This window comes from Hyperolius riggenbachi, chromosome 2 (assembly GCF_040937935.1).
Source record: "Hyperolius riggenbachi isolate aHypRig1 chromosome 2, aHypRig1.pri, whole genome shotgun sequence".
In the NCBI taxonomy this organism is placed as follows: domain Eukaryota; kingdom Metazoa; phylum Chordata; class Amphibia; order Anura; family Hyperoliidae; genus Hyperolius; species Hyperolius riggenbachi.
Genome location: NC_090647.1, coordinates 290,048,491 through 290,076,073, shown reverse-complemented (window position 1 = coordinate 290,076,073; position 27,583 = coordinate 290,048,491). Strand labels below are relative to the sequence as shown.

At 41.2% G+C, this 27,583-nt stretch overlaps 1 protein-coding gene across 5 annotated transcripts in view; it reads left to right on the top strand.

The window, feature by feature from the left end:
- Window positions 1-27,583, top strand: part of CSMD2 (CUB and Sushi multiple domains 2) — a 1,291,405-nt gene that overhangs the window by 987,769 nt on the left and 276,053 nt on the right. For all 5 annotated transcript variants that reach the window (XM_068268938.1, XM_068268934.1, XM_068268936.1 and 2 more), the window contains 3 exons: window positions 2,588-2,744; window positions 14,235-14,426; window positions 14,526-14,652. In XM_068268938.1, coding sequence (XP_068125039.1) covers window positions 2,588-2,744; window positions 14,235-14,426; window positions 14,526-14,652 — 476 coding nt within the window. The remainder of the gene's footprint in view (window positions 1-2,587; window positions 2,745-14,234; window positions 14,427-14,525; window positions 14,653-27,583) is intronic.

Here is a 27,583-nt window from a genome sequence, read left to right as displayed (position 1 = left end):
GTTTTATGTAACATCCTGTGATACATATGTATACTGTGATAAATATGTATGCATTCCTTATTTACATAAATGACTCATAAATGTATGGCACTTTATTTTTGCTGTATATTATGTGCTGCAAACTGTGTTCTGTCTATATATATATATATATATATATATATATATATATATATATATATATATATATATACCCTACAATTCCAAATAAGAAAAATGTTTACATGTGTATATATTATATACTGTAAACTTACATGTAACCATTCATGAGGACAGGAAGGTCACCAAATGAGAACATTGCAGGTTCTGGCTAGAAGAACCTGCGTATCAACTGAAAACAAGCCTTTGGAACTTGTGTCTTATGCTGGGAATACACCGATTCTGGTGCTCAATTCTGTGCCAGGTCGTTTTGCCAATCGATTCCAACGCGATTCTCTTATCTTCTGCTCGTTTTTCTTATCTTTTCTCAATTCACTTCAATGATAAATCAAGCGGCAAAAGGATCGAACAGTGATCGGACACGTCGGAAATTATCTATCTAACCACCATCTAATCAGCTCAGAATTGGCCCGTGTATTCCCAGCATTAGGGTGAAAAGTATGGGATCAATTCCTTTTGGCAGAAGAAGGATCTGGCACACAATGTAAAGAGTTATGCTAATTTAGGTTATTAAGATAGGATATTATTCACTTTGGGCATCAACCGTCAAAATGTTGGTTATTACAGTCGCCTTAATGGTGTGCTTATTCATTGATAGCTGTATTAGGTTGTCAACTTCAGTTGGCATGTATAGTTATTTTAAGCCTATAATTGCTCTAGGTTATTAACATTAGTTGCACAATTTTGGCATGAACTTTTCAGCTATAACATAGATGAAATGTATAACTATGTAGATGATGAAAGGCGAGATGAAGGTTAAGGTTAGATATCAGGAAGGAGTTACTGAATATTACTTTATAAATTAGTTAATCGGTATTTCTGCATTGTAAATCTTTTGTCTCTCTGATTTACATTCTTAAAATTATCACAGATGGTGACATATTTACTGTGCTGATAGGTTCATCACTGTGGAATGTTTGTTTACTGTTGTCCCGAAGGCAGTAGAAACAACAACTGGTCTCCTAGAATTTTTTGGTAATATAATTCTCATATCTAAACAGCCTAAGCTGTGACATCACTGGGAGGTCAGAGTTGTTAGTAAATATAGAGCTATATATAGATATAGGAAGTGTTTATGATGCTGAAACCAGGATAATTAGGTAAAAATGGGTATCCTGAATAATTTACTTCATTTTACTAAATGTCACTATGGTGCCACTTTAAGAAGAGATGTTAAGACCAGTCATCAGAAAGGGGTTTACATTAGGATGGAGGTTAGTGTTCAAAAAGCAGAATTTGAGATAAAGACATTGCCTAGGGTTAGGGGTTGGGAAGGAGAATCAATGATAGTTGGATCAGTTAGGGTTAGGGGTTGGGAAGGAGAATCTGTGATAAATGGTTGGGGCTAGGGATTAGGGAGGGAGGGAAAATCAGTGAGAATTGGATTGGTTAAGGTTACAGGGTCAGAAGGGGGATCAGTGAAAAGGGGATTGGTTAGGGTTAGGCATTGGGATGGAGAACCAGTGAATGAAAAGTGGGTTAAGCGTCAGGAAGAAGAATTAAATTGGTTAGGTAGATGATTCATGGGGACAATTCTCTTAAAAACATGAAGTACTGGCATTGAAACCACCAACACAAATTGACCTGCTTTACTGACATGATGATTTTTTTGTTACAGTATTTTAAGCTCAGCACACACACATGCAGCCAGTGTAGTGAGAGAACATCTGCATAGTTCTCCTAGATCAGTGATTTAGAAATAAATAAATGCAGAGGTTTAGCTTAAGACGGGCAAGAAGAATTTTAAAAGAAAGGCAAGCCTCCCTCCATATTCATCTTACTGCAGTTTTTCTTTAAATTTTATGGACTATTTCCAGTATTTTATGCACAACTGCACCCAATCATCCACCCACCACCACATAAGTTGGACCTCCTTCATTACCTACCCACAACTGTTTGGGCTGCTCATTTACTCCAAATCTTTGAACATTCCAGCAGTGTGTATCTGAACTGCAAACATATTTTGGACCAATGACAATAATATGTAAAGGCAGAGGCGCAACAGCCAGGCAGGTGACTTTTTTTTTTTTTTTACAAAAGTGGGGACACTACAGACTTTCTTTTAAAGCTTTAGGCTAGGTTCACAGTGGTACCACATGCATTATAATGGAGACTGGAATGCAATGGAAACTGGACATAGACTTTAATACAAAGTCTGCATGCAGCGGGTAAGAATAACATTATCAGTTAAAACGCAGTACTGTGAACAGGACCATAGAACTGTATGGGCAGCATGTTGGCATGCAGTATTATTCTGCAACGCAACTGAGCACTGTGAACTAGCCCTTTTAGTTTTAAAATGCTGGAAAATAAAAATGGATGAAAAACTGTGCACATCATATTTACAAATATGACCATATTGCAGTACATGGTAAAAAATATGCAGCTATAACAGAAGAAAACCCAGTGATGATCTGTTTTCTTTCTGCAGGTGTATGATGGACACAATAATTCAGCTCGGCTTCTTGGCGCATTCAGTCTGTCAGAGATGTTGGGACGGAGCCTGAACAGCACCTCCAGCGCTCTGTGGCTGGAGTTCATCACAAATGCAGAAAATACCAGCAAAGGATTCGAGCTATACTATTCCAGTGAGTCAGAACACTATACTGTATATATATATATATATATCACAACTAAAACCCGCTCATTAAATTTAAAAATACCTGCATGGCCCAAATCTCTGAGCGCTTTCAATGTTATTGTGATGTTCTTGCTCTCTGCACACACTGATTCGTGTTTCTCTCTGTGGCCTCCCATTCATGCCCTTCATTTTCTGCACTGTTTCTCAAGCTGCCCACATACTTGGCCATCAGTCTGTAAAACCTATTAAGCGTGGACAGAGCTGGACTGAAATATAATGGCATGTAAGCTCACATTACAACTTAGCCAATGATAAAATGGGAGCGCTAGAGTAAACAGAGATTTGATATGGCTGAAGCATTTCCAGAGCAGAATGTAAAGGCACTGTAGCCGAACAACAAATCAGATGTGGCTCCAGAAGTGTTTAGTGGGGGAGCTGTGCTGGCGATTAATTAGCTAGAGTGGTTCTATGAATAAGTTGTAGGAATAAATATTAAGCAGGAGGACAAATAAAAGCAAAAATAATAAATAATCAGGAATAATAAATCCTACAAAATGATGTCACTACTTAAAAAAACAGAGCAATTAAAAAAGTCACATAATGCTATATTTGGCATAAAAACAATAAAGCTGTATAATTTTGACTGAAAATCCAGAGTGTGAACAGCTACCCCTTGACATCACTGGCCTTTGTTTATTCAATCCCCAAGGACAGATCGCCTTGTCTGATGTTGATTGTTCCCTGTGGGGAACCTCTCTGAATGCTTTTGGGACTTAGGAGGGTACCAAAGAACATGGAGAAAACTAATGCAAACATTGGAAGAAAACACAATTTGTATGCAGATGGTGTACTGTCAGGCAAGTTAAATAAGGATTCTAGCATTGCAAGGCAAGTGTACTAGTCCCTTAGCCACTGTGCTGATAGTTCCACTTTTTGACTAATGAGTCTGCCTGTGACAGCACTGACTCTGTAACCTTGTTCTGACACTTGAGTGTAAACAAACTGCTGTTAGGGGAGTTCAGAGACAGACATAACACTTCAGTGTCAAAAGCAAGTGTCCGTTTTCACTTAAAAACACCTCTTCTGCCACTAAGGTAATTTCTAGATGTGCCAAAAACCAAGATGGCAGTCCCAATTAAATATAAACAGTATACCCTACATTTCTTACTAGTAAAGCAACTGTACTTTTCACTTAGAAACACCTCTTCTGCCACTAAGGTAATTTCTAGATTTTCCCAAAAACCAAGACAGTGGTCCATCATGGTTTTTTTTTGTTTTTTTTTTACAAAAAAAAGCTCAGAAAGGAGTTTTATTACCACTGTGTATCATACATGATTTTTTTTTAATAACAGTCTGTTAATTTGTAGGATAGGAACTGAGGTGACCAGTTTCTATAGTTTTAAACATAAAGAGCTTGATTCACTAACTGGTGCTAAGTGATAGCGCCGGAGTGAAAAGCCACTTAGTGCCTGAAAAGTAGCTTTGCAGGCAGTAACAGCCGTGTAAAGCTACCACAGCTCAGCGTAGTGCGCGTGCAGCCGTTAATAGTGCGCAGTGAGACGATAACGTCGCACCCACTGCCCTGTACACGTCACACCTAATGCGACAAAAACGGTGCATCGGTTGCTCCCGAAATGGCGCACCAGTGTGCCATTTTGGAGGCACTTGATGCGCCGTTTTCATCATGCCAGGTGCGACATTTACAGAGCAGCGGTATTTACGGCTGCGCGTGCACTACGCTGGGCTGTGCGCGATGTATGGGCGCAAACCACCTAACTACGTTGTTTGTGCCCACTAGGTATTAAGGCACACTAACCAGCTTAGCGCTGGTTAGTGAATCAGGGCTATAATCTCTTATTTTTGCCTGATACAGCTGTCCTAAACGATGAGATAGATGAAGATTGCAAAGATGTGGAGACCGTTTGGGTAAATATTCATGGTGGAAATAATGGTTGCCAATTGCTTGTTGGGGTATGCTACAGGCCACCACATATTCATGAAGCTGCAGAACTGCAATTACTACAGCAGATTGAAAAAGCTGCAAGTAAAAATGAGGTCATAGTTATTGGTGACTTCAACTTTCCAGACATTGACTGGAGTATTGAGGCTACCCATTCTGGTAAAAGCAGCAGATTTCTGGCATCACTACAGGACAGTTAACTAACTCACATGGTAATGGAACCAAGTAGGGGGAATGCGTTACTGGATTTGATCCTTTCAAATAGACCAGATAATGTATAAAATGTGCAGGTTTAAGAACATTTGGGAAATAGTGATCACAACATGATAACGTTTGATCTGGTGACTGATAGGCCGCGGGGCAGCGGGACTACTAAAACTATGAATTTTAGAAAAGTAAAGTTCAATCAACTCAAGCAGGCACTAAGTTTGGTGAACTGGGATAATGTACTACAAGGGGAGAACACTGAAGGGAAATTGCAATCTTTTAAACTTATTCTTAATCAATAATGTAGTACTGTATTTTTCAGACCATAAGATGCTCCGGACCAAAAGACGCACCTATATTTAGAGAACAAAAAACAGGGAAAAAAATACTAAACATGGTGCATCCATGGTACAGGGGCATCTTGTGGATCTTCTCCCCTCCCCAATTATTATATCCTCCTTGTACCTCTTGTGTCCCTGTGGCCCCTTTGTATCTTTAGTGTCACCCTTGTGTCATCCTCTGTGTCCCTTGTGTTCTCGTTTGTCCCCCTGTGTCCCTGTCCTCCTCTATTATGTCCCCGTGTTCTGCAGCTGTCCTGTTCCCCTGTGTCCTACTGATGTCCAGTCCCCCTGTTCTCCTCTATCTTGCCCCCCTGTGTTCTGCTGTTGTCCCTCTATTCCGTGCCCATTTTTGTCCTCATCTCTCTTGTCCCTTCCCTCATTCCTCCTCTATCTTGTCCTCCTGTGTCCTGTTACTGTTCTGTCCCCCTGTCCTCCTCTTTTATGTGCCTGTTTCCCCCTGCCCTCCTCTATCTTGTCCCCTGTGTCCTGCTGCTGTTCCAACCCCCTGTCCTCCTCTGTCTTGTCCCGCATGTCCCCACGGCATTCCCGTCCCCCTCTTACTCTGATTGTTGTGGGGAGTGTGCAATGGGCTTACCACTGCAGGCTAGAGATGATGAGCAGTAAGCCTCCGGAAAAAAGCAGCGGGGGAGTCCGTGTAGATGACGAAATTTCCATCCCTTCACTCCTGCTGGCAGTCCAAGATCGTGGCTTACTGCTGCAGGCTACAGATGATCAGCGGTAAGCCTTCGGGGAAAAGCCGCGTGGGTGTCCGTGCACGCTGCCTAAGTTTCTTTACCGTCACTTCCGCTTACATCACCAATGCAGAAGTGATGGTAAAGAAACTTAGGCAGTGTGCACGGACACCCATGCGGCTTTTCCCCCGAAGGCTTACCGCTGATCATCTGTAGCCTGCAGCAGTAAGCCACGATCTTGGACTGCCAGCAGGAGTGAAATGATGGAAATTTCGTCATCTGCACGGACTCCCCCGTGGCTTTTTCCCGGAGGCTTACCGCTCATCATCTCTAGCCTGCAGCAGTAAGCCTATTGCACACTCCCCACAACAATCAAAGTCAGAGGGGGACGGGAAAGCCACGGGGACATGGGGGACAAGATAGAGGAGGACAGAGGGATGGAACAGCAGTAGGGACAGAATAGAGGAGGACAAGGGGGACGGGATGCCTGGGGATGCGTTACCATGGGGATTCCCAGTGGAGGGACACCTGGTGCCAGGTAGCATTTGGACCATAAGACTTCCCCCCCCCATGTTTGGGGAAGAAAAAGTGCGTCTTATGGTCCGAAAAATACGGTATGTATATCCCATATGGAAACAAAACGTCTAGGAATAAAAAAAGGCCTCTATGGATGAATAGAAAGGTTAGAGATAAAATGAAGGGGAAAAAGAATGCCTATAAGGTCCTAAAACAGGAGGGGACTGAGGCTGCATTAGGCAATTATAGGGAGTGCAATAAAAGTTGTAAAAAGAAATTAGGCTGGCAAAGATTGAAGCATTGCCACAGGAAGTAGTTATGGCAAATTCTATACCTGCATTTAAAGGGGGCTTAGATGCTTTCCTTGCGTTGAAAGACATCGATGTCTACAATTACTAGGTACTGCCCAGTGGTATTGATCCAGGGATTTTATCTGATTGCCATCTGGAGTCGGGAAGGAATTTTTTTCCCTTTTGGGGCTAATTGGACCTTGCCTTGTAAGGGTTTTTTGCCTTCCTCTGGATCAACAGGGATATGTGAGCAGAGATGGCCCGAACCTCCGATTTTCGGTTCAGAAACCGGGTCCGCGAACCTCCGCGAAAGTTCGGTTCGCGTGAACTTTCGCGAACCGCAATAGACATCAATGGGGAAGCGAACTTTGAAAACTAGAAACACTTATGCTGGCCAGAAAAGTGATGGAAAAGATGTTTCAAGGGGTCTAACACCTGGAGGGGGGCATGGCGGAGTGAGATAAACGCCAAAAGTCCCAGGGAAAAATCTGGACTAAATTGCAGGCCTAATGTGCTTTAAAACATCTTGCATGTGTATACATCAATCAGGGAGTGTAATTAGTACGGCTTCACACTGACACACCAAACTCACTGTGTAACGCACCGCAAACAGCTGTTTGTGTTGTGACGGCCGTGCTGGACTGGTGCGCACCGTGGCGAGATTGCTCTTCCTCAGTGATATCAGGTAATGTCTGACTGCCTTATCAACTTTCGATGGTTCTTTCTCTACCATTGTTAAAGCTTACATCTATTTTTTAAATACTTGTTCTGCCGAGAATCTTTTATGGAGGGCAAGTCAACCATTGTGAGTGACCACGGGTAATGGCCGAGGAATCAGGGTTCGATTCCGGTCCAGAGTGGGAGCCTGAGAACTGGCTACCACCACTGCACATCCACGTAAGGACCCATTTGCTGTATAAGTAATGTACCTGCCCTGACCATGCTTTGCAGACCAGGCGTCTCTGGTCAGATGGACCTTTGACCCAGCGCAAGACAAACCAAACAAAAGCATTTGCCAAGAATGTGCTATGGAGGGTAAGTCTGCCATTCATTCAACTGTGTGAAACTTTCTATGGTACTTTCTCAGTAACCTGGTGACCACGGGTAATGGCCGGGGAATCAGGGTTCGATTCCGGTCCGGAGTGAGAGCCTAAGAAACGGCTACCACCACCACACATCAAAGGAAGGCAGCAGGCACGCTGTGGGCAAAGGAGCAGGATCGGCTACCACACATCCTAGAAAGGCAGCTAAGCAGGCATGGCATGCACGTCCCGAGGTAGTGACCAAAAATAACAATACAGGAGGACTTTCGAGGCCCTGCTGTATATGACACTGATCGACTTTACTACCTGTAACGAGAATCTGTTATGGAGAGCAAGTCTGCCATCCATTCAAGTGAAAGGTATGCACTGACTTGAGTAATACAATGTGCAGTCACACAGGTGCAGTTAACAGGTATGCACGGAGTGGTATATCACACTGCGTGCACTCACGTAGGTGGGTGGGTGCACTGCAGTGAACAACAGGTAGTAGTAGGTATATGCAGTGATAGATATTACAATGTGCACCTGTCACACACAGACAGGTACCGGACAGGCACAGTGACACTGCGTGCACTCACATAGGTGGGTGGGTGCACATTGAACAACAGGTAGGTATATGCAGTGGGTATTACAATGTGCACCTGTCACACACACAGGTAGTAGTCACTGAATGTGCTGGGCCTGGCAGGGGCACACACAGTAGGAATTAGCAAGGCTGTCTATGCAACACAAGTGTCAGTGGGACACACAGAAAAAGAAAAAAAATAGATCACAAGAACAAGATTTGTTCTCAAAAGAGCTGTTGTGGGGTGCTTTTTTAGCAAAAAGAATCAGCAAGGAGCAAGCTAAGACGCCTACAAGAGCCTAACTAAGCTTTCCCTATGAGAGTCTGCAGCAGCTATCCCTTCACTAATTACTGCAGGCACACGACATGAGTGAGTGAAAAGCCTGACGCTGCCTGCCTTTTATAAGGGGCGGTGGGGCTCCAGGAGGGAGTGTAGCCTGATTGGCTACAATGTGCCTGCTGACTGTGATGTAGAGGGTAAAAGTTGACCCTAATGATGCACTATGGGGGCGAACCGAACTTCCGGAAAAGTTTGCAGTTCTCCGTGATCGCGAACCCCAGAAGTTCGCCGGGAACCGTTCGCCGGCAAACTGTTCGGGCCATCTCTATATGGGAGGGAGCAGGCGGGTGTTGTACTGTGTTCTCTGGTTGAACTCGATGGACGTATGTCTTTTTTCAACCCAAATAACTATGTAACTATGATATAGAATTTCAACGGCTTAAAAATCCTTAAAAATCACACCCGGTGCAACGAAAATGGTGCATTGAGTGCCCCCAAAGCGGCGCATCACAGCGCTCCCTAACGGGCACCCAATGCGCCATTTTCGTTGCACCGGGTGCGACTTTTAAGGGGCAGCACAGCGCACTATTACCCGGGCTGCGTGCTGCGCACGCAGTGAGCGGGGCTGTATCAAATGTGTGGGCGCAAACCACCTAACGCTGTGGTTTGCGCACACTAACACTTAGACTTAGCGCCGGTTAGTGAATCAAGCCCCAAGTGTTTTCATTAGGTGAAAGATATGGACTGCACACAAGGCAGTTTAGCACCTGGACTTTAACTATGAAGTCATGCTGTTGTAACACAGGCAGAATGTGCTTTGTTATAGTCTTGTAAGATAAGCAAGGTATCTTACGGGGGCTTTGCTATTAACCACTAAAGTCGGCGGATTTTTACTGTAATGTAAAATGCAGAAAATCCGCATCTGCCTATTTTCTGCATTTACATTACAGTAAAAATCTGCCGACTTTAGTGGTTAATAGCAAAGCCCCCATAAGTCCTAGACACACCAAATTTTCAGGGTTTATTAAGCAGAATCTCCTGAACAAGATGCAAAAAAAGTTTTCAAAAAGACCTTATAGTTTTTGAGAAAATCGATGTTAAAGTCGGGTGGAATTTCCGCGATTTCCGGCGGAAATTCCGCATTGGAATGCGGAAATTGGTAGCGGAAAGCGGAATCGGTATTTGGCAATGGTGGAATGCGGATTTACCGCAGAATTGGAAATTGGCATTTCCGACCATCCCTAGTATGTACTAAGAAATACACATAATAGAAATAGAAAGAAGGGTTAAAAATTGAGTTTTGATTTTTAATCAGAGTCAGATGTAACTGAAAAAAAAGAATACTTATCGTCAGGGATTATTTTTACAAGCAACATCACTTTTCTAGTAGGTAAAAAAAAAATACATTTCAGTTAATATGGGGCAACTAATTTAAGTACTTTTTTGCTTGCTGAGGTATCATGGGAAAACAGAAGTAAAAAAACATATATATATCACAGAAGTAAAAAAACACACACACACACATATAATGTATATTTATTATTTTTATTATTGTATTTATTTATTTATAGAGAAATTCTTCCAGCTACTGCTGTAACTAATTGCATTTTTTGCTGTTTTTCCTTCAATGTGAACATCTACATCTGAGGTTTCTCTCGTTACTTTCTGTCTTTTGGTGATTACAGAAAAGTAGGCAACTAGTCCTTTGTACCTATAAGTAATAAGCAGCCTTGTTATGGAATCAACATATGTCATAGTTTGCAGTTCTGTTTTATCTCCTTCTTTATATTTCTGGCAAAGATTTCAGTGCACAACACGAGGACATAATAACCTGGTTGCCTTTAATATACTAATTGATGTGAGGGATCAATGAAGGGAGAAGGCGATACAGAACTTTACAGGAGAAATACATTGATTAAATAAGAATTTATCATTTAAAGAAATTGACCCTTTCTTAACACATAAATAAGACTAAGTTGGTACAAACACTTGTGACAAAACATATTCATTGCTAAATCAAATATAACAGGCTAAAAAGCTGCATGTAAAAACATTAAGTGAAAAGTACACAAACTCATTTATGTAAACAAGTTAAGTGGGTGGAGTACCTCTCACAAACTGTTTATGGCACTTATGCCTAATAAATAATGCAACATTAAGCTCGGCACCACTAATTTAGTTTAAAGGGCAATGCACAACATTAATGAATGGTTTACAAAACCACTCTATGTAAGTGTAACAAAAATAAGCATTAAAATCAGCGTCTTGAATAACATTACATCCCCAAATTGCTGTTCCAACACTTTCCTGAATAGTGCTCATTTAATCACTGATGAAAAGGGTTTAGTAATTCACATTTATGTCCAATAAATAAACACACACATTTAAGATTAAAGGGGGATTGAACTCTGACATAACATTCAGTAAAAACATGTTTTCCTACTTTTCCTTACCTATACAGTTATCATATTTGCTTTTGTGCACAAGTATTATTGTCTGTTTAAAAAGTTCCCAAAGTCCAATTATCTGCACTAAAATCTGCCATTACTTAGCTGGTGTATTTATATATTACAATATATCCAGTGTAGTCAGCTGTATTCAGACACTGCTAGCAGTGTTTATCTTCTTTGTTTTCTTATAAGATACACCTCAAGCTAGGCAACAGTGTTAAGCTTCCCACTGCAAAAAGAAAGTGCTGTGTTTAAATGTTTGAATGCTGTTCTGCTACCAGTAGTTTTTCTGGTAGTACCTTTTTTGCTGAAAAGAATCTCTTAGACCAAAAAAAGAAAATGCTGAGTTTCATAACACTTTAAAGGGACTCCGAGCAGTGCAGAAACTATGGAAAGATGCATATCATTTTAAAGCTCTCTTTCTCCTCTTTCCAATGGTATATAAACCGCCGCCCTACGCCTTTTAGTTTTCGCTATTTTCGCGATTGAAATTGCCGCGGCCGCAATTTCAATCGCGAAAATAAAGAAAACTAAAAGGCGTAGGGCAACGATTTAGGTATCTCCAGAAAGAGGAGAAAGAGAGCTTTAAAATGATATCCATCTTTCCATAGTTACATTGTATTACACAGGCCGACTTTTTCTGCTGAATGGAGCTGCTGACACTGGGGAAAGTGTCGTCCTGTGTAATACAAGTAACTATGGAAAGATGGATATCATTTTAAAGCTCTCTTTCTCCTCTTTCTGGCGACACCTAAATCGTCGCCCTACGCCTTTTAGTTTTCTTTATTTTCGCGATTGAAATTGCGGTCGCGGCAATTTCAATCGCGAAAATAGCGAAAACTAAAAGGCGTAGGGCGACGGTTTATATATCATTGGAAAGAGGAGAAAGAGAGCTTTAAAATGATATACATCTTTCCATAGTTTCTGCACTGCTCGGAGTCCCTTTAAATGAGAAAAGGGTAAATATAGTGATTGTCTGTCTTATTTATTACAGCTACCCCTGAGCAACTGTAATACGTTACCCAGGGTAATTTACATGGGTTTTCTGCTATGCAATTCTACTAAGTGCACTCCCTGCCTAAACCTTGTAGAAAGTGATGAATGCAACTTCAGCTCAAGAGAGGCTATAATTTGTTTGTATAAATTATATAGTGTTAATCCTATATGGAAATACAGAGCATGTTCTTTTCATATTCCATAAAGGACTTATTCACACTTCTGCTGTGCACCTAAAATAGTGTAAGGTGCATCCAAACATATGGACAGTATATGTGTTCAAACGCATGCATTTTATCAAGACAAGGTTGTGTAAAATCCAGTTCCACATACATCAGTAACATGAACATAATTGCTCTATGTTCAAGGTCATGATAACATAGGTATTGCTATCTGCTGAAATAATGCCTAGTGGGTTCATTTCAGATATCCTATGCTAAGCATATGTGCAGCAGTGCAGCGAGGAATGGGTAATGTCCATTCAATAATGACTGACATTCCCATAGGTATGCAGTGCCAACCTTACCCTGACTAAAGATCCAGCACATGAGATTGAGTATTTGGCTATTGCATTTTTGGAAGATAACTGTTTGTCAGGTGTGGTGGGTGAAGTTTATACATGTGATATTCTTAAAGTTTCACATCACCCTTTTCAGTCCATGGCCAACTATAGAGAACGATCTGCTCGATGATAGCCAATTTGGAATAGATAAAATGGTCAACAGCTCTGAAATCCCACATAGATTGACAGAGAGATTGAGAGAGATAGATGCCATCATGTTTAAAGGAATACTATCGATGTATGCATTTATTTTTAAATGATGTATGTTGTAGCACACATTAGGACAAGTACTAGGAGCAATTTGATTCCTCACACAGCTGTTCCTCTCAGCTGTAAAATCCTCCGTCAGTTTTGGCCGTCAGTGTTTGATACAAATGTATCTATATGCTGAGGGCTCCCAGAGGGCTAAGCCCATGTCTGCACAGGGGAGTTGCTATCAACTCCTCAGTTTATAGTTTAATTATCACCTTGCTGAAAGAATCTTATTGATATGGTGGTAAGGGGTTAAAGATTCTAGCAATGTGTGTTTATTATCTTTGCTTCTCTTGACTGATAAAGATACTAATAATGCTAATTGTAAACAGTGGTCTGCCCCTCTCAGCAGCTTGTAAAGTGGATGCAGCCTGGAGTGAATCACCACAAGCAGGCAGCCAGACTGAGTGTAAACACAGACTATTGTTTATAGCTAGTTATATTCCAGCAATATTCCATCTCATTTAGTTACCTGTTACCACCTCAGATCAGCCTATTTCTCCTCATGTCTCCTGCATGCTGTGAGTGACACAGTGAAATATATTTGTGAGCTGTGTGACAGAGTAACCAAGCAGCTCAGGGTGACCCAAACTATTATGAGCTGTGTGAGAAATGAATTTTTAAGCAGGGATAGCAAGAGAGAGACCTGGGTGAATAAATAGAGTGCCCCTAGCACTAGTGGTAATGTGTACACTAATATAGAGTATTAAAAAAAAAAGTTGTTTCAATCGATAGTACTCCTTTAAGTGAATTAAAATGTCTTAAACTACATAAAACCAATCTATTTGCATAGTTTTCCTTACCAATGAGAGATTTGATATGCTGTGTAACAATGTAGGATACTGTAGATCTAAATAAATCACAGAGGAGCTTTTAGTTTTGCTCTTTATGAATTTATGAGTTTTTATGGTGACTACAGTCACATAACTTCCACAACTCAGTGGCTAATTGCCTGTCAAATTAAACTCTGTTGGCTTCCTGTCTCTATGGTGTGGTTAGCAAATGGCCATCCTCTGAGACAACATGCATTCGTTTTTATGGGCTAACTTGTATTTAATTTTGTCTACGTTTGCATATTTATTTTATTATCCCATAGTTTGTCTGTATTTTGAATTCATTTTGTATGCTATTCTAACATACCACAGTGTGATGCTGTCCCCTGTGGCCATGACTGACGGCAGAATGACAAGACTGTCATACTTCTCCAACACTTTTTAATGCCACCAAACCTGGCACTAATTGTAATTATTCTCCCGCTGACTAAGTGACGGTGCCGCAGGCAAACAGAGCAGTCCTACAGCATTATCATGTCTTCCCTTTATGTCCTTGTCTTCACACTGCAGGTTTCGAGCTGATTAAGTGCGAGGATCCAGGGACGCCATTATATGGCTACAAGGAGAAAGATGAGGGGCATTTTGCAGGAAGCTCAGTCACTTTCAGCTGTGATCCTGGTTATAGCTTGCGTGGCAGCCGTTTTTTAGTCTGTTTGACAGGTGAACGAAGAGTTTGGGACCAGCCTTTGCCTTTGTGCGTAGGTATGTAAAAAAGAATGACAAATGCCTGCCCCTTGAAAGAGCATGATAAATTCTGATATCTGTTTTTCATGACTGTTATACTTTTATGTTTCTCCCTAGCGGAATGTGGGGGCATCATTCGTGGAGAGAAGGTTGGCAGAGTGTTGTCTCCTGGCTATCCTGCACCGTATGATCACAATTTAAATTGTGTATGGATTATTGAAGCAGATGCTGGCTGTACTATAGGGTAAGTGAGAACTTAATGCCCCTTATTTGACATGGTATGACCAAGCTGCTATTGTGCAGTGGTCTGCTGTAACTGCCACATGGAGGAAATGGCCATTGGCCAACAGTTCTTTGTGGGTGATCTGGCTCTGCTGTCCTGCAGTATACAGTAACTTGGTTTGCACTTTACATATCTCAGATTTTGATTTATGCATCCTAAAAGTGGACCTTACTAATAGTGGTGTCAATGATAAAGTTCAACGTTATACAAATCTACCTGGCAAGGGTCTTTGAGCCCATTGGGCTCTTCCCAATTGGTGGTGGGTGTCAGGTGGTTCCACCAGGGCTGTTAATAGACAAAACTCCACTTGCCTTTCCCAGACTGGTGAGGCTCCTCTCATCCTTCTTTTTGGTGATCAGATCACAAGCCCGCTGTTTCCAGTCAAATTGGTACTTGAAGTCAACCTTTCTTAAAATTCATCTAATGCCAACTAAAGGTATAGGTGGCCACAAACACACCATACAATGTTTTAAATATCTTTTGAATTCAAGAATTGCAATACATTTTTCTAACTGATTGTAATATTTAAAAAATATGACCAATGTACCACATACATTTGTTCAAATTTTCCCCAATTATGAGAAAAATGGTTGTAAACTCTGAGAAAATTGCTAGGGTGTGTATATTAATAAATTGACAATCCAACACACACCATACAATCTTCAGAAATATTGAAGACAATTTTCCAGCATTCCAGATCGATAAAAATCGAAAAAAAAATGGGAAATCCGATCGGATTTTTCAGTCGAATAGAAAAAAAAAGTTCGATTTTTTCGGGAGGTCCTATCATATTTATCGAATTGCCGTAAAATCGAATCATTTTATTGTATCGTGTGTGGCCACCTTAAGGCTGCATTTTGTTCATCCTTACTTGCCACTTTGCTGCACTTATGTGAAAAAGGTATACTTCAGAGAGCCATTAAAGAATGTTCTACACCTAGGCTTTAATTTGTAGAAGACAAATCTGCAGTGACTATGTAATCTTTATTTATTGTTTACTGCCTCTGAAAGTTCATTATTCCATCATTGATTATTTGGCTTTCACATTACATGAGTAATTAACTTATTCTGAGTAGGGTGAAGTAGTATCTAAAACCTTCTCGAAACTATGTAGTAATAAAGCGAACAAAATTTTGGGATGCATTAAAAGGTAAATAAAAACTCGAGATGCTAGCATAATATTGCCCCTGTTAAACTCTCTAGTAAGGCCACATCTAGAATATGGAATTCAGTTCTGGGCACCACATTACAAAAAAGATATTGCAGTTTTAGAGCAGGTGCAGAGACGAGCTACAAAATTGATACGTGGGATGGAAGGTCTCGCTTACCAAGAAAGGTTAGATAAACTGGGTTTATTTAGTCTAGAGAAAAGACGCCTTAGAGGAGATCTAATTAACATGTATAAATACATCAGAGGGCAATATAATAGCTTGGCGGATGAGCTTTTTGTCCCTAGGCCTTCACAAAGGACTAGAGGACATGATCTGCGCATGGAGGAAAAACGTTTTAGCCATTTATTTAGGAAAGGGTTCTTTACAGTAAGAGTGATTAAGATGTGGAATGCATTGCCACAAGAAGTCGTTATGGCAAACTCTATACCTGCATTTAAAGGGGGCTTAGATGCTTTCCTTGCGTTGAAAGACATCCATGGCTACAATTACTAGGTTATGCCTAATGATGTTGATCCAGGGATTTTATCTGATTGCCATCTGGAGTCAGGAAGGACTTTTTCGCTTTTGGGGCTAATTGGACCATGCCTTGTGGGGTTTTTCACCTTTCTCTGGATCAACAGGGGTATGTGGGGGACGGGCTGGAGTTGTACTTTGTACTGGTTGAACTCGATGGACGTATGTCTTTTTTCAACCAAAATAACTATGTAACTATGTAACTATGTAACATCAGTTTAAGAGCATCAAGGTATAATCCACCACACACTGTTTGAGATATACCGGTGGGTGGGTTTAGTAGGGCCTGGCGTAATTACTCATATGACAACAACCTGAGCAGTGGAACAATAAGATGAAAAAATTTAAGAAATACCATGAGAACCAAAATTGTCTGTCTATTAAGGAGTCCTTGAGATGTGGAATTACCACTTCCTAGCATTGTACCTTTCAAACTCCATCTAAATTTGTAAGATGCATGCACATTTTCTATTAAACATAAAATCAGAAAACCTTTTCTATTGAACAGTTAATTAACTGTATTTATGTTGCTAACTGTACTAGTTGTCATTTGCAGTATGTGGGTGTATGAGCAGGCCACTTACTTAATTAGTATAGTGGAACATTTTAGATGATCCTTTTGGTTGACAAGTAATATTTTGAACTTTGCCAAGCATTGTTTGAGTGTCTAGCACGGGGACATGTCCTTTTTTCTGGGTCTTGAAATTATTTTCCCCCTAAAAGATGGGGAGAGTTAACCACCCTGGCGTTCTGATAAGATCGCCAGGGCGGCTGCGGGAGGGTTTTTTTTAAATAAAAAAAAAACTATTCCATGCAGCCAACTGAAAGTTGGCTGCATGAAAGCCCACTAGAGGGCGCTCCGGATGCGTTCTTCTGATCGCCTCCGGCGGCCAGAAGTAACACGGAAGGCCACAATGAGCGTCCTTCCGTGTTTCGCTTACCTCGTCGCCATGGCGACGAGCGGAGTGACGTCATGGACGTCAGCCGACGTCCTGACGTCAGCCGCCTCCGATCCAGCCCTTAGCGCTGGCCGGAACTGTTTGTTCCGGCTACGCTGGGCTCGGGCGGCTGGGGGGACCCTCGGCGATCAGGTAGCAAACGCGGCTGGCAAAGTGCCGGCTGCGTGTGCTGCTTTTTATTTCATTAAAATTGGCCCAGCAGGGCCTGAGCGGCAGCCTCGGCGGTGTTGGACGAGCTGAGCTCGTCCAGACCGCTCAGGTGGTTAAGCAAAGTATTGTTACCGAGGAAGGCTTTCTTAAAATTTCATCTTGAGGCCTGGAACCCACTAGAGCATTTTTTTTAGCGTTTAGAGAGCGCTTTCAATCACTAGTGATTTCCCAAAATGCTCTGCCAATGTAAATGGATGGGACAGATTCCGTTACAGCGATTGCGATTAAGGAAATTGCAATCGCAGGACATGCAGCATTTTAGGAGTGTTTCCATTCCAATGAATTATATAGGAGCAGGGAAATTGCTCCCAAAATCGCTTGCAAAAAGCTATTACAAATCGCTAGAGATTGCAATAGCGTTTTGCACTTTCTAGTGGGTTTCAGGCCTCAAAGGCCCCTGGGGGACTTAATGCCAAGTGGACCCCAGTTTGATGTTTTGAATGGCCACCACTTAGTTAACTGAATTTCACATTTGCTCTCTAATTTTTTGCCATATTTTACCACATTTATGTTTTTAATAGGATTTATTATATTATTTATTTTAGAATTATCTTGTGTCAATACTGTTTTTAATGATATTCACCTGCTACCTGGCTCCACTCCTGTTAAAGTCTAAGGCAGGGGTCACACTTGGCTTTCATGCACGTTTTCTGCATAGAAAAACTGATTTCAACTGAGAACTCAATGCTAGGTCACACTTGAATGCATATTTTTTGGGCATATTTTGCGTGCAATTCGTCAGTTTTCTCTATAAATTACATTAGCTGCTGTAAGGCAGGAGTCACACTTTTCTTTCAGTTTTCTGAAAAGTGTAGAAAATTGAAAGACAAGTATGACCTCTGCCTTAGGGGTTACCCTTTGGACAGGTTATGGGGGTCAGTGCTATATATTGCAGTCATTTGTGTCTATATAACAGTATAGCATAAACACCTATGTGGGTCCAAACATGTTAGCTGCAATTCTGTGCTGCTGTGCTGAATTCATCAATAATGGATACTGTTTTATGGCATCTATGTTGATGATGTTTGCTGTTTAACAGTCTATGTCTGGGTGAGCCCTGATCGTGTACACGCGACTGTAGGAGATGGGAGCTTTTTATCTTTTTTTCTTTTTTCCTTGGTACTGTGCTGACTGTAGTGACAGCTATTGTAAATTCTACCTTAACTTACTTCAGCCAAGGCGATTATGGAGCAGTCATAATTGGTGGGGAAGGGGGTTTGCTACAATCGGTACAGTTGGGGCTTCCTTTATTGAAAGCCCAAATGTAGATGGACCTATCAGGGATTTCAGAGCAAGTGCAATCGAGGAGTGCCAAAGCTACATAGAAACTATCTAGACATTATACAGGATCAGATTATCATCCCATAAACTACACTAGCTGAAACACAGCTGGAAGAAAAGTGTTACATACTAGTATCAACTAGTGGCCATTTGTTAAGTTGTTTTTCCGTTAACAGTTACTATGTCATTAATTTCCTATGTGATGATATTGGAAACCTGCAATGATAATTCAATCAGAGGGTTACAACATAGATGTACATTTGATATGTTTTCTGTAATAAGGTCAATTAAGAAATAGTTTATTTGCTATTAAGGGGTAACTGCAGTTTTACATCAAGATTGCAATTGGCATTATTTTTACTGAATAGTCCAATTCACACGACAAAGCAAAGGGCTGCCAGTAGTTTGCCCATAGATGCATCTTTCATATTATTTATACAGTTCCCTTCACATCATGATTCAAATCTTTGAAAAGAAATGCCAGCTGTATTAAATCCAACAGGTGCAATGAAACAGAACTCAGACCGACTCTAGCACTGGCAAAGGCTGTCAGGAGCTTTACATTATAGCTAAATAATTATAAGAAATATTGCTTCGTTAAGAGTTGAATCACATCTTCCTTACTTCTGAGAAAAAAGCAACATACCAGCTGTACAAATGTGTGCCTCGATTCTTTGTTTTTAGTTAGAAACATTTTCAATGCTATTTTAGAAAATCTGCCCTATGGTTACACAGGATGCGCTGTCTCTCTTCTAGGAATTCCATTCTGTTCACACCATCCAAAGAACAGACACAAATATCAATGACATATTTGAAATGCTGTTGAGTGCTAGGCAGTGCGTTTACTAGGTAGTATTTCCTTGCTTGTGCAAACCACATGTCATAATTAAAACTTAAATATTTACAACATAGTTAATATGAGGGGTCTGAAAAACTCTTCTTATAATTCCCCGGATGGGTATCATTGACCCCTTATCATGTTCCTGTGGCAGTTTAAATTACAACTTTAAAGCAATCCTGAACTGAAAATTAAAAGTCACAATAAACATACACAGGTCATACTTAATTCCCATGTAGTCTACTCATCAGACTCATCTCCTCACCTGCGTCCTGTTTGTCCGCTGTGATCAATGGAATTCTCCATCCTCCATTTTGAAAATGCCCCATACCCCATAACAGCTTCCTGGTCAGCACAATGTAAAACTGTAATATCACCCACTGGAGCCATAGGGAAACATGGACATTACCTTGCTCATCAGTTGTCCTTTCAGTTATAACTGACCGCCACTGATATACCGTATATCTAAAAGAAACTAATATATTTCAATTCTGACAAAATCTTGACAGAACTGGAAGGGATCTTTGTTAGAAAAAGTGCTCATCTTCTGAGAGGAACTGACGACGAGGTAAGTATGTAATGTCATTTGCAGGTATATACAACATGTGTTTATTTTAAATAATTGTACTCAGGTCAAGTTCACTTTTAAGTATTCTACTTGTTTTATAAGATATGTTATAAAAAAACAAAAAAAAAGTTGACTAATTTTGCTTTAGAGGCTTGGAAAAGGTGGGGGTAGGTGTTGCTGTCTACAACCTCTGCTGATTTCATTTTCCTGCTAACGGAATGACTAGAAAAAAGCAAGTATTGCTGCTGCCCACTAATGATGTATGTAGAGTTCAGTTCCTGGGTAGAGGTTCAGGCAGCACACATGTAGTGTGGAATCCTTGGCTTGTTTATGTAGGTCATACTCTAATGCACTGCTAAACAGAATTTTATAGACTGTGGAACGATGGTAAAGGGGACACGGCTGATTAAGCTGCAGACTAGTAATGAGGACTCTTTTCATAGATTCATATCAGATGTTTTTGTTCAGAAACAAAAATTCTGTTATGTTTCAGTATTTGTCATTGGCCGAATGTACAGTGGCTTGCAAAAGTATTCGGCCCCCTTGAAGTTTTCCACATTTTGTCACATTACTGCCACAAACATGAATCAATTTTATTGGAATTTCACATGACAGACCAATACAAAGTGATGTACACGTGAGAAGTGGAACGAAAATCATACATGATTCCAAACATTTTTTACAAATCAGTAACTGCAAAGTGGGGTGTGCGTAATTATTCCTCTCCCTGAGTCAATAGTTTGTAAAACCACCTTTTGCTGCAATTACAGCTGCCAGTCTTTTAGGGTATGTCTCTACCAGCTTTGCACATCTAGAGACTGAAATCCTTGCCCATTCTTCTTTGCAAAACAGCTCCAGCTCAGTCAGATTAGATGGACAGCGTTTGTGAACAGCAGTTTTCAGATCTTGCCACAGATTCTCGATGGGATTTAGATCTGGACTTTGACTGGGCCATTCTAACACATGGATATGTTTTGTTTTAAACCATTCCATTGTTACCCTGGCTTTATGTTTAGAGTCATTGTCCTGCTGGACGGTGTACCTCCACCCCAGTCTCAAGTCTTTTGCAGACTCCAAGAGGTTTTCTTCCAAGATTGCCCGGTATTTGGCTCCATCCATCTTCCCATCAACTCTGACCAGCTTCCCTGTCCCTGCTGAAGAGAAGCACCGCCAGAGCATGATGCTGCCACCACCATATTTGACAGTGGGGATGGTGTGTTCTGAGTGATGTGCAGTGTTAGTTTAACGCCGCACATAACGTTTTACATTTTGGCCAAAAAGTTCCATTTTGGTTTCATCTGCACCTTCTTCCACATGTTTGCTGTGTCCCCCACATGGCTTGTGGCAAACTGAAAATGGGACTTCTTATGTTTTTCTGTTGACAATGGCTTTCTTCTTGCCACTCTTCCATAAAGGCCAACTTTGTGCAGTGCACAACTAATAGTTGTTCTATGGACAGATTCCCCCACCTGAGCTGTAGATCTCTGCAGCTCGTCCAGAGTCACCATGGGCCTCTTGACTGCATTTCGGATCAGCGCTCTCCTTGTTCGGCCTGTGAGTTTAGGTGGACGGCCTTATCTTGTTAGGTTTACAGTTGTGCCATACTCCTTCCATTTCTGAATGATCGCTTGGACAGTGCTCCGTGGGATGTTCAAGGCTTTGGAAATCTTTTTGTAACCTAAGCCTGCTTTAAATTTCTCAATAACTTTATCCCTGACCTGTCTGGTGTGTTCTTTGGACTTCATGGTGGTGTTGCTCTCAATATTCTCTTAGACAACCTCTGAGGCCCTCACAGAGCAGCTGTATTTGTACTGACATTAGATTACACACAGGTGCACTCTATTTAGTCATTAGCACTCATCCGGCAATGTCTATGGGCAACTGACTGCACTCAGACCAAAGGGGGCTGAATAATTACACACACCCCACTTTGCAGTTATTGATTTGTAAAATATGTTTGGAATCAGGAGGGGACCGAGGCTGCACTAAGCAATTATAATTGCTGCACTAAGCAATTATAAGGAGTGCAATAAAAATTGTAAAAAGGAAATTAGGCAGGCAAAGATTGAAGCTGAAAAACAAATCGCTAAGGATATCAAATCTAACCCAAAAAAGTTTTACAAGTACATTAACTCTAAAAAAAGAAAGGTTGACTGTATAGGACTCCTAAAGGATGAGGGTGGGAACTCAATGGTGGATGACCAAGGTAAGGCAGAGTTATTAAATGCTTTCTTTGCTTCTGTCTTCACAAAAGAAAGAGCACTGTTGCAAACTACAGAGGCGGAAAAGTCTTAATCTTCTAACTGTAATATTAAATACTTAACGCAGGAAGAAGTGAAGGCAAGACTAAATAAATTAAAAATAGACAAGGCACCTGGCCCGGATGGCATGCATCCTCGGGTCCTAAGGGAATTAAGTTCAGTTATAGATAAACCCCTTTATCTTATCTTTTGTGACTCTCTTGCAACTGGCAGAGTCCCAGTGGATTGGCGTACAGCCCACGTTTTCTTATTATTTAACCACTTGCCGACCGCGCACTCATAACGCGCGTCGGCAAAGTGGTAGCTGCAGGACCAGCGACGCAGTATTGCGTCGCCAGCTGCAGGCTAATTAATCAGGAAGCAGCCGCTCGCGCGAGCGGCTGCTTCCTGTCAATTCACGGCGGGGGGCTCCGTGAATAGCCTGCGGGCCGCCGATGGCGGCTCGCAGGCTAAATGTAAACACAAGCGGAAATAATCCGCTTTGTTTACATTGTACGGCGCTGCTGCGCAGCAGCGCCGTAAGGCAGATCGGCGATCCCCGGCCAATCAGCGGCCGGGGATCGCCGCCATGTGACAGGGGACGTCCTGTCACTGGCTGCACAGGACGGATAGCGTCCTGTGCAGCCCCGATCACCGGGGATGACAGGTAGGAGAGGGAGGGGGGGAATTTCGCCGCGGAGGGGGGCTTTGAGGTGCCCCCCCCGCAACATGCCAGCCAAGAGGAGCGATCAGACCCCCCCTGCACACCATCCCCATAGGGGGGAAAAAAGGGGGGCGATCTGATCGCTCTGCGTGCTGCCTGATCTGTGCTGGGGGCTGCAGAGCCCACCCAGCACAGATCACAGAATACTGCGCTGGTCCTTAAGGGGGGGTAAAGGGTGGGTCCTCAAGTGGTTAAGAAGGGCAAAAAATCAGATCCAGAAAATTATAGACCTGTAAGCTTAACATCAGTTGTATGCAAACTATTTGAGGGGTTACTAAGAGATACTATACATGACTTCATAGTAGAAAATAATCTTATTTCTCAGCATCAACATGGGTTTACTAAAGACAGGTCCTGTTTGACTAACATGCTCAGCTTTTATGAGGTAGTGAATGGTAATATGGATATTGGGAATGCTGTAGATGTGATATACTTGGACTTTGCAAAGGCCTTCGACACTGTTCCCCACAGAAGTCTGGTGCAAAAGTTGAGGATGCAAGGACTGGGGAAGAGTCTGTGTTCATGGATAGCGAACTGGCTAATGGACAGAAAACAAAGAGTTGTGGTCAATGGATCGTACTCAAAATGGGAGACTGTTAGCAGTGGGGTCCCACAGGGGTCTGTTCTGGGTCCAGTGCTCTTCAATTTATTTATTAATGACCTAGTAGGAAGATAGTGTCATATTGCAACAGGATCTGGATAGGATGGCTATATGGGCACATACATGGCAGATGAAATTCAATGTTGACAAATGTAAAGTCATGCATTTCGGACGTACTAATGGTCTAGCACCATACAAAATAAATGGGATACAGTTGGGGACATCAAACTTGGAGAAGGACTTAGGAGTACTCATTGACAACAAGTTAAATAATCGTACTCGATGCCAAGCCGCTGTAGCTAAAGCTAACAAAATTTTGGGATGCATTAAAAGGGAAATAAAAACTCGAGATGCTAGCATAATATTGCCCCTGTTTAACTCTCTAGTAAGGCCACATCTGGAATATGGAATTCAGTTCTGGGCACCACATTACAAAAAAGATATTGCAGTTTTAGAGCAGGTGCAGAGACGAGCAACAAAATTGATACGTGGGATGGAAGGTCTCACTTATCAAGAAAGGTTAGATAAACTGGGTTTATTTAGTCTAGAGAAAAGACGCCTTAGAAGGGATCTAATTAACATGTATAAATACATCAGAGGGCAATATAATAGCTTGGCGGTTGAGCTTTTTGTCCCTAGGCCTTCTCTAAGGACTAGAGGACATGATCTGCGCATGGAGGAAAAATGTTTTAACCATTTATTTAGGAAAGGGTTCTTTACAGTAAGAGTGATTAAGATGTGGAATGCATTGCCACAGGAAGTCGTTATGGCAAACTCTATACCTGCATTTAAAGGGGGCTTAGATGCTTTCCTTGCGTTGAAAGACATCCATGGCTACAATTACTACAGTGGTGTGAAAAACTATTTGCCCCCTTCCTGATTTCTTATTCTTTTGCATGTTTGTCACACTTAAATGTTTCTGCTCATCAAAAACCGTTAACTAATAGTCAAAGACAACATAATTGAACACAAAATGCAGTTTTAAATGATGTTTTTTATTATTTAGTGAGAAAAATAACTCAAAACCTACATGGCCCTGTGTGAAAAAGAAATTGGGCCACCCTTAGCAGCAATAACTGCAATCAAGCGTTTGCAATAACTTGCAACGAGTCTTTTACAGCACTCTGGAGGAATTTTGGCCCACTCATCTTTGCAGAATTGTTGTAATTCAGCTTTATTTGAGGGTTTTCTAGCATGAACCGCCTTTTTAAGGTCATGCCACAACATCTCAATAGGATTCAGGTCAGGACTTGGCTAGGCCACTCCAAAGTCTTCATTTTGTTTTTCTTCAGCCATTCAGAGGTGGATTTGCTGGTGTGTTTTGGGTCATTGTCCTGCTGCAGCACTCAAGATCGCTTCAGCTTGAGTTGACAAACAGATGGCCGGACATTCAGGATTTTTTGGTAGACAGTAGAATTCATGGTTCCATCTATCACAGCAAGCCTTCCAGGTCCTGAAGCAGCAAAACAACCCCAGACCATCACACTACCACCACCATATTTTACTGTTGGTATGATGTTCTTTTGCTGAAATGCTGTGTTACTTCCACACCAGATGTAACGGGACACACACCTTCCAAAAAGTTCAACTTTTGTCTCGTCGGTCCACAAGGTATTTTCCCAAAAGTCTTGCCAATCATTGAGATGTTTTTTTAGCAAAATTGAGACGAGCCTTAGTGTTCTTTTTGCTTAAAAGTGGTTTGCGCCATGGATATCTGCCATGCAGACCGTTTTTGCCCAGTCTCTTTCTTATGGTGGAGTCATGAACAATGACCTTAATTGAGGCAAGTGAGGCCTGCAGTTCTTTAGATGTTGTCCTGGGGTCTTTTGTGGCCTCTCGGATGAGTTTTCTCTGCGCTCTTGGGGTAATTTTGGTCGGCCGGCCACTCCTGGGAAGGTTCATCACTGTTCCATGTTTTTGCCATTTGTGGATAATGGCTCTCACTGTGGTTTGCTGGAGTCCCAAAGCTTTAGAAATGGCTTTATAACCGTTACCAGACTGATAGATCTCAATTACAGTACTTTGTTCTCATTTGTTCCTGAATTTCTTTGGATCTTGGCATGATGTCTAGCTTTTGAGGTGCTTTTGGTCTACTTCTCTGTGTCAGATAGCTCCTATTTAAGTGATTTCTTGATTGAAACAGGTGTGGCAGTAATCAGGCCTGAGGATGACTACAGAAATTGAAGGTGTGATAAACCACAGTTAAGTTATTTTTTAATAAGGGGGGCAATCACTTTTTCACACAGGGCCATGTACATTTGGAGTTTTTTTTTCTCACTAAATAATAAAAACCATCATTTAAAACTGCATTTTGTGTTCAAATATGTTATCTTTGACTAATAGTTAAGGGTTTTTGATGAGCAGAAAGATTTAAGTGTGACAAACATGCAAAAGAATAAGAAATCAGGAAGGGGGCAAATAGTTTTTCACACCACTGTAGGTAATGCCTAATGATGTTGATCCAGGGATTTCATCTGATTGCCATCTGGAGTCGGGAAGGAATTTTTCCCTTTAGGGGCTAATTAGACCATGCCTTGTAAGGGTTTTTTCGCCTTCCTCTGGATCAACAGGGATATGTGAGGGAGCAGGCTGGTGTTGTACTTTATACTGTTTGAACTCGATGGACGTATGTCTTTTTTCAACCAAAATAACTATGTAACTATGGATGATTTTCGTTCCACTTCTCACATGTACACCACTTTGTATTGGTCTTTCACATGGAATTCCAATACAATTGATTCATGTTTGTGGCAGTAATGTGACAAAATGTGGAAAACTTCAAGGGGGCTGAATACTTTTGCAAGCCACTGTACTTATGGGTCTTATTAGTATAGCCTGTTGTTAAACTGCATTTGACTCATGACTTACACTGCAGCCAATGTCCTCAGTATTACCTAACAGCATTCTTGCAATATGTATTTGTCATTTGCTGTGTTGTTTAAACAAGCTGTCAAAATGTCAGAACTTTACTAGGTACACCAGGCACAGCGCAAGGTCTGTGCCTGCAGAACTGCTGCTTATATTGTCAAGCTTGTTTTCGTGTTAGCTCACATGGTTATTTTCTTCTCTGGCTGCACAAAACTATTTTCACAAATCATTTCAGCAGACAAATGTACAGTTAAATAATTATTTTGACTACCTGCAACTTACGCCAGTTCCAAGCTTTGGAGACAGTTTAAATGTTGTCATCGGGCAAGGAGCAATACTCTACTAAAATAAAATTCACTTTACAGGATGTGGTACAGTAAACATGCTATTACAGCAAAGTCTTGGTTGTTCAGCACTGATAGGGATCGGCTGATGCCAGATAAGTGGGCTTTCTGGTTGCTCAAGACTCAATGTTAAAAATAGGCCTCACTAATATAGTACTATACTCCTCTCTGTATACATACCCTGAACACTGTATTATATGTTAAAATACATTATTAAAAAGTATATTAACCTTAGGGAAGTCGTGGAACTCAGTCTTTAAAGGACAGCTATCAACGTTAAATAAAATTCTAAATGCCACATATATTTCCAGTAATTACTAGCAAATAGCAATACAAAGGCTTTTTTTTCTCATCTATTTATTTGTATGAAGAAAAAAATGACAGAAAACAGTTCTCACTGTGAGCATTACTATGGAGGACTGTATCCAGCACACCCAGCATATAGAGACAGTCCTCACTGGCAATAATCTTGTGTGTAAAATGTGTTTAGAATGATATAAAGCAGACATATACATATATATATATATAGACAATATATAACAGTAAATCATTCCTCTGTGAATAGTAACAGAGA